Source organism: Dipodomys ordii, unplaced genomic scaffold (assembly GCF_000151885.1).
Source record: "Dipodomys ordii isolate 6190 unplaced genomic scaffold, Dord_2.0 Scaffold3, whole genome shotgun sequence".
NCBI classification, from domain to species: Eukaryota; Metazoa; Chordata; class Mammalia; order Rodentia; family Heteromyidae; genus Dipodomys; species Dipodomys ordii.
This window is the reverse complement of record NW_012267219.1, coordinates 6,119,131-6,127,228: the sequence shown is the minus strand read 5'-3', so window position 1 is coordinate 6,127,228 and position 8,098 is coordinate 6,119,131. Positions and strand designations below refer to the sequence as shown.

Sequence of the window (8,098 nt, the reverse complement as noted above, 5' to 3'; positions counted from 1 at the left end):
TGTGTGGCCCAGGAGCACAGGTGTGTGTATGTGTGTGTGTGTGTGTGTGTGTGGTCATGGGTCCAGGGAAAGGAGAATGGCTGGGTTCAAATCCATCCATATGCACTAAGCAGGAGGGGAAGCTGGGGAAGGGAGGGAAGAGAGCAAAAGCAAGCAAGAACAACAACAAAATGTTTCTACATTTAAAGCTTTGCGTGGGCTTGCTTTACTTTGAATTTTGCCAGGTTTTCCCTAGCTTTGCCTACAAAGGAAGCAGATAGAAAGACATAGGGCACAACACTCCCAGTGATAGGGAGGAGTTTGGGGTTCCTTGATTGTTGGCATTTGTTTATATTGTACGCAGTTTTTTTGTCATCTTCTTTTTCTTTTGCCACCGAGTGACAACCATTCTCAACAAATTGCCAGCTTTATCTTCCCCTGATGACATCTTTCCCAAAAAGGAATTTAAAATAGTACACACACACACACACACACACCCGTGCACGCTTGTGAGAAAAGAGATGACTAGCATGAAGAAGTGTTTGCCTGGTTCTGACCCTCACACCTTCCTCTCAAGCAGGGTGTGGGACAAATGAGCTGTGTGACCCCAATGCACCTTATTAAGTTCTTTTGCTCTTTTTTGAACTGTCTCCACAAAGGAACCAGAAAATTAAAAGGCAGCTTTGTAGGCGAGCCAGAATATGAGTGCAGTAGGATTTTTGTCTTTTCTTTTTATTGGAGTTTGCCCCGAAGTGTAGCAGAGCTGGCAGTTCTTTGGCTCTTTTGTGGGGTCATGAAATGAACCGTTCACAGAAAATGCATCACGCTACACTCAAGAGTGGGGTTGTTGGAGGTCATAAGGTTGCACTGCACTGGGCTCCGGTTCCCTGCAATTCCTGTAAGACTTTCTCTTGAGACCTAAAGATGCAGCACACTTTGGAGAAGGCTTAAAGAGAAAGCTCTGGAAGGGGTTTTCTAAGGCACTTTCTCTTCAATCAACAACTCCCTCTGTAAGACTGGGGGTTTTTTTAGTCATGAATCTCCTTCAGTGATTAATTCAAAATGGAAGAAGGACGTAAAAACTTAGAGAGAGAAAGGAAGAAGTTGTTAAACTGTTAATATTACTTAAAAAGAATGAGAGTAGGCAAAAGCAAGAGATACCGGAGAGCAGTTAATCAAACAAAACCATGGCATGAACCCACATTCCAAATGCTAAGCCAAAACTGCAAAGCTTTGATTTCCCAAAACCTAAAAGCTTAGGGTTTCTTTTGTTTTTGTTTTGTTTTGTTGTTTTTGTATCTCAGACCTAATGACCTTTTATCTCCCTGTGCATATGGAGATTTATTTAACCCAAAACCTGGCACTCTACTACAGCGTTGTCTCTGCCTGGCACATCACTACCAGCACCATCAAGGATCATTTAATGAAGTATTAAGCCTGTGCCCTTGTGCTGTAATTCCCTTCTCTCGATGGAGAAGTCCTTCTGATGGCCACACCTCCTTGTCATTCACCTCTACTCTCTGTCATTACCTGTAAGCCTAGAGAAGGAAGAATTTATCGCTGAAAAGTTAAAGGCAAAACGTCAGCTGACACTAATGCTAAGTATTAAATGCTAGTTTGTACTGCCCGGCTAACATGAAATTTATTTTGGCAGAGATTCCTTTTTCTGAAATGTTTCCCTGAGTTAGCTGAACTAATTTTTTAGCAGCACCATATGGTTTTCAAGAACTATGTATGCCTCAAATGCAAACGGGAAGAGATCCCCTTCCCCCCACCACACACACACCATATCACTTGCAGGTTTTCAGAACAAATTCGTGAGTGTTTGAAGACTAGATAAAATCTGCAGTTTTGTTTCTCGGGCATTGTTGAGTATATTCAGATCTGTGGGAAGGAGGAAGGCAGCCTGAGATTCTGGCTGCATGACCTCTGAACTACATACAGACAGCCGTCCTTCTGTCCTTGGTGGTGTTTATGTGGCGGGCAGAGTAAAGCTGGCTGTGTGGTCACTTAGTTGTATGGCCACACCAGGACATTCCAGACTTTGCCAGGGAGGACTGAGAAGGAACTGGCATATTATGCCCCCTTGTATTGAAATATTTGCTGTTTGGGATGTAAACTAAAATAAACATTCACCACCTAAGAAACCAGGGAGCTGCTGGCTGCCAGGGAGTGGAGAGGTAGACAAAGCCCAGCCATGGAGGACGGAAGGGGCAGGAGGTCTCGCCCTTCCCACGGGGGTGAGCAGCTCTTTCCAGCCTGTGGCCTTGTTCCAGGAGCTCAGGGTGCTTTGGCTGAGTGGAGGCCCTGTCACACAGGCTGGCTTCATAACTCAGTTTCACCAGCTTCAGAGGTATGGCTTAGCTTCTCTGGTAACTTGGTTACCAGAAGAGTAACATTTGTCAAGTCACTAACCTGGCTGGTCTCCTCCAAGTATGACAAAGGCCCCCTCCAAGTCAACCCCCAGCCTCCACCCGCCCAGTCCCCAGAGACCCCTGGCCAACTTGCAGAGCTGGGGGAAGCTTTTCTACCTCTTAAATCTCTGAGGCCTGCTCAGCATGCAAAGAGGATCCCTTCTCCTGCTCCGGTCACACTGTGTTCCTGGGGGGTATCAGCAGATGGAGGCTGCCTTTTATATGCAAATATTTGGAACCCATTAATTCCTCAGTTCCTGCCACCTACCCTCCCTCTTCTCAGAGGTCTTTCTGTACCTTCTGAATGGCAAATGGAAGTTCCCACCCAACGAAAAGCTATTCCATTGGGAGCTAGGCTTGGAGGCTCAGGCCTGAAGCTGACTACTTTTTGACACTCCTGTGCTGATTTGGACGGGCTCTTGTGGAAACAGCCTCTCAAGGCAAAAACTTGTGGGAAGGAGAAAACATGGATTGAATGCTTTATGGAAAATTTTTACTTGATACCTGCCACACCCTTCAGCTCAGCACTATTATTCTAGACTTAACACTAAGAAAGGGGGATCAAAGAACTGTTTCCATAGCCACCTTTGGGGTGGTGGAAAAGCCAGGGACTCCATAACCACACTTTTTTTTTTCTTCAATGCACCACTAAAGAGGTAAAAGAACTCAGGACTGCCAGAGGAAAGAGCAGTTGAGGATTTATTGACCTCCTTTGCCATGACTCTGTCAGTGGTTGTGAAAAGAGCTTTGGATCTTCCCATTTGTTTTCCCTGCCCCCCCCAGCGCTGTCCTTTCTCTGCCCCCCAGCGCCCCCCCCACACACACACATACTTCAGAGCACAGTCCTGTGGAGTTTGCCAAGCCCAATTCTTTGCTGGCAACCATTTCTTTCAGTAAAGCGCTGCTGATCAATATTGAAAGCTAGGACCAGAAGAAAAAGATGCTCTCCAAGTTCAAACTCTGTCTCCTGGGGAGAGTCTTCCTTAAGAGGGAAGTGGGCACTTTTCTCCCACCGGCTGTAATGCAGCCTACCAAGGCACCTGGGAAGAAGGCATTCAGCGATGGCCCTGGGGCTGGCTGCTCCACATGCAGCTTCCAGAAGCGCCAGCCTCCTCAGCCTTCTCAAGGCGTGTGAGTCCCCTTCCCACTCCATCCTTAGCCACATCCTAGCCTTTAGGGTTGCAAAAACACACTGCTCTCCAGTATGGTGTTTGTTGTTGGTTCATGTTCTGGCCCCTCCCTCAGTCTAAGGTGTGTGGATGCCCTTTTGTTCCGCCCTGTTACCAAAATCCTTAGAGCCTTCCTGTTTGCTGACTTCCTTGACCAGTGCTGGATCTCCCACAGCAAGAAAAGTGCTAGAGCTCAGGTGTTGTGTTCACTTGCAGACTGCAGTGTCTACTCAGTCCTCGGACTTGTCCCTCCAGAGCGCTCTCTGACAGGGAGACACACGTGCACTAGTGACGCCTCGTGAGTCATGCAGAGGAATCCTGGCTCATGAGAACAGTGTCCAGCCAAAGGGTCCCAGGGACCCTTGCTCATATTGGAGCTGGCCTTGCCTGACGCACATGACTGAACACAGATACTTGACACAATCCAGGTTCCAGGAAGAGGAGGGATTAGCTGGTAGGCCTAGTACACAGGGAAAGTGTGAAGCTGAAACTCATAATACTCTTGTGGCACAGGGATCCTATACCCTCAAAACAAATTAAGGGGCTGGGAAGGTGGCTCAGTGGTAGAGTGCTCACCTCAGTCCTAGATAAACAGAAAAAGCCGGAAATGGCGCTGTGAACCAAGTGTTAGAGCATTTGCCTTGAACATATCGAAAGGCTCAAGGACAGTGTCCAGGTCCTGAGTTCAAGCCTGAGGACCAGGAAAAAGAAAAAGAAAAAAAAAGAAATTAGCACACATAGGTCCTAGCACTAGAAAATCTGATTTTTAAATCTCTGTAGGTAACCTAGGGCACATAGTAAAACAGCGACTTTCTTTCTTATGATTTTTTGTCATTATATTTAAATAGCTGTACAGAGGAATAACCATTACTTTCTGGAAAGAAGTTTGTATTCACCAGCACAAAAAAGAACAAATAGATAGATAATGGTATTTTTCCTCCAACCCTTTAGAGAAAACCAGGACATAATTAAAAAAAAAAAAGTTGAGAGAAGAGTTAAGCCTGTGCCAATAGAATTCAAAGGAGAGTTTGAAGCAGAAACACATAGAAATCCACATGAGGAAACACTGTCATCAATAAAGTAACTTGCCAAGCACAGGGTGGCTCTTACCTATGATCCTGGCTACTCATGAGGCTGAGATCTGAAGATCACGGTTCAAAGCCAGCCAGGACAAGAAAGTCTGTGATGTTCTGATCTGCAGTTAACCAACAAAATGCCCAGAGTGGAGGTATGGCTCAAGTGGTAGAGCACTAGCCTTAAGCAAAGAAAGCTAAAGCTAAGAGAGAATACAAGGCCCTTAAGCCTGAAGCCCCAGTAGTGACACACACACACACACACACACACACACACACACACACACAAAAGGATTCATTATCAGACCTAAACTTACCTTAACTGGGCTCACAAGATTAATCTATGAATCAAAATAGTAGTTGACATTTACCTAGAGACCGATAACTGATATTCTTAAAATACAAATAACAAATTTATTTCCCTGTAGGCAATCCCACACAGGGAGACAGATCATAATCAGGTTATTTGTTGAACCTGAAAACAGAAGGAAAAAAAAAAAGGTGAATCATGTATTTATTTGCATTAACTAAGAAAGTAGTCCATCCATTCCAAATATGGCCTGTGGGTCTTCTTTGAAGTCTGTCAGCTAAAGGACTCTCTCTTCCCTGATCAGTATTTATAGATAATCACCTGACAAGGTTTTGTCCAATTTTTCTATGCTTCATAGCTATTCAAACACCTGTCCATCTGCCACTTGAAAAATTCTCTCATATCAGGCCTCCTATATTTTGGAAAAAAAAGATGACCTCAGCGTCTCTTGACTTGGAAGGTATTTGAAGACTGCAGGACTGTAGTGATGCCTCCTCCTTCCCACCCTTGCCTGATCCTGGATGCTGCCCTGACTGTCTTCTTCCTGCAGGTACACATTGGCAGCTCAGGACCTGGTGATGCGCGCCCGCGGCGTCCTGAAGGACAGAGGATGGCGAATATCAAATGACCGGCTGGGCTCAGGAGATGACATTTCTGTCTACGTCATTCCTTTAATACATGGAAACAAACTATCCTGAAAACAACCCCAGGAGACTGGGAGGACTGAGGGAAAGAAAACTGGAGTGTCTCGGCGGGCTGGCACTGGGTTCCAGGTGATAGAATCTCTACCAAACCCAGGTAGGGAGTTTGCTGCCAAAAGGCCTCTAGCTATGCTTCGAGATGACCCTTACATTTCCACGTCTTCTTCAGTAACAGGTCTGGACACTCAACAAAGGCAAAAGACAAAGAGTGCAGCTGAGTGTTGTTGTTTCTGCTGGTTTCTGGTCTAGGCCTCCCAGGTGGCGACTGCCTGTTTGGGGGGCACAGATCTCATATTTATTTTATCTGGAATAGCTGGGGCAGTTGTATTCAGGTGTAACTGACAGAAGATTCTTTAGCCTGGCAAGCTGCCAACTTCTCTCTGGATGAAAAGTGCCACATTAGAAGTTGGGGATCATGCCTCAGAAAACAGAAGCGCCCACCTTCTAGACATCATGAGCTTTATTTCAGGGATTCTGTCTTCCCCTACCTCCCCTCTCCTTTCTCCCTCCTCTTTCTCTGTGTAGTCATGATGAGGTGGGGCAAGGATCTTTTTTTTTTTTTTTACATTCCTTGAATCTCATTTCCCTCCTGTGGAACAGGACTGGGACTTTCCAACTCTTTACCGAGGAATTTCTATGTCCGGATCCAACCCAGGCTGGTTTGGCCCCGTGTCCTGTGCCCCACACCACCCAGGCAGTGGGCGCAAGCATGGGGCTGCATAACAAGTGTTTGTTGTGTAACATTTGTTCCTGCGTTGCATTTCTCACCAAGCCATTGTGTGTTCTTGTAAATGTGGGTGTTTCTTTGGACCAACAGTTCCTCTGTTATCTGGCTGGAGGTTTGGCTGGGAGAGCCTGGGTTTTTACTCCCTCTCCCACCTGCTATGTTAGGTGTCCTGGGAACATGTAGAAAGTTGTGTGCAGTGGCGTTCTGCAGGAAGTCCTCACGTGCGCTCACCAGCCCTCCTGTGAGGGTAGTTTTGAATTCAGGTTTCGTGAGCTGTGACTGTCCACCGGCTCACTCCAACGCAACTGTGAGTTCCGCCAGCAGCTCTCCTCGGTCACCCTGGTGCCAGGCCCATCGCGGTGGCACGTAATTAGAGTCATTCTCATGCTGCTCTCCCTGTCCTTGCCCCAGAATCACACTGTAGCTACAGAAGAAATCAGAACCTTGCTCTCACTGTGGGCCCACCTCTGCGTGCTCCTCTCAAGCACAGCCGCAACACACACACACACACACACACACACACACACCAAATACCATAGCTAATCAGGTATGGACAGAAGGAGTGGCCAAGTTAATTTCTAAAAGCACTTCTTTCTTTTTCATAGGCAGATTGCCTGTAAGGAGCATAGGAACATTCCAGAGCAGCTTCTCACTCATCCTTTTCCTGTAGAGCTACTACTGGTGTGTCATTACTCTGTGTGTGTGTGTGTATGTGTGTGTGCGCCCGCGCGCGCGCGCACATGTGTGAGGGCCAGGATTAGTTTTTGTGCTCAAGGCTGGCACTCTTGCCACTTGAGCCACAGCCCCATTTTCGGCTTTATGATGGTTAACTGGAGATAAGATTCTCACCAACTTTCCTGCCCAGGCTGCCTTCAAACAGCAACCGTGCCATCTCAGCCTCCTGAGTAGCTAGGGTGACATGGGTGAGCCACCTTGGCACTTGGCTGTGGTCACCATTTTGACAATTCCTCCATTCAGTCTACCCAGGGAAGAAAAGTCATCGGTGTCATTTCCTCAGATTCTGAGAGTCAATTCCAGTTCTCATGTTTGTGTAGATCCCTTCCCAGAGGTGAGTATAAGAACCTTTCCTCCGAAGTGACAAATTGCCTACATTTCCTGGAACAGTAGATAGTTTCTTAGGAAAGGCTTGGAGCCTTCCTTCTCAGGAAGAAATTCATTCCACAGTGTTGACCCAGTGCCCCATCTGCTAGGTACAATACTATGGGGATTTATCCCTCCAGGTGTTTGCCAACATGTTGCCAGAGGGCTGAGCTACCCACTATTTTGTCAGGAGTCATCTTTGTCTCCTTCAGGAAGTCTGAGCTACAACTGAACGTCACTGGGGGGAGAGGTTTGTGGTAAGCCATTTGCTGCCTGGCAGAATGTGATGCTACGGGAAAACTTTCAGGCACCCTACAGCAGAGAGGCCCATCAGTTCCTGCCTTAACCTCTCCCCACCCCCCCCATTCCCAAAGTCACACACAAACTGGAAACAGGAGAAAGACTTCCACGGAGAACCCTGAGCTGCCTGTGTGGGGATCTTTCCTATATTCCCAATGCCTCTCACTTTTGTTGCTTTTCTCCACCTCTCTGGGCCCTGCCTGAGCTTCTCTACTTTCACTAAAGCCACCAGTCAGAATGTGGCTCTAGATATCATGTAGATGTCATGATAACTCTTTACTCCATTCACCATTCATTTACTGCCAAGGCGTGTCTCAGGAAAAA

The 8,098-nt window shown here is 46.8% G+C and overlaps 1 protein-coding gene across 1 annotated transcript in view; it reads left to right on the top strand.

Moving 5' to 3' along the window:
* Positions 1 to 6,413, top strand: part of Ppm1h (protein phosphatase, Mg2+/Mn2+ dependent, 1H) — a 206,427-nt gene extending 200,014 nt beyond the window's left edge. The window contains exon 9 of the mRNA XM_013018507.1: positions 5,496 to 6,413. Coding sequence (XP_012873961.1) covers positions 5,496 to 5,643 — 148 coding nt within the window. The 3' untranslated portion in view covers positions 5,644 to 6,413. The remainder of the gene's footprint in view (positions 1 to 5,495) is intronic.
* The last annotated feature ends 1,685 nt before the right edge of the window (positions 6,414 to 8,098 follow it).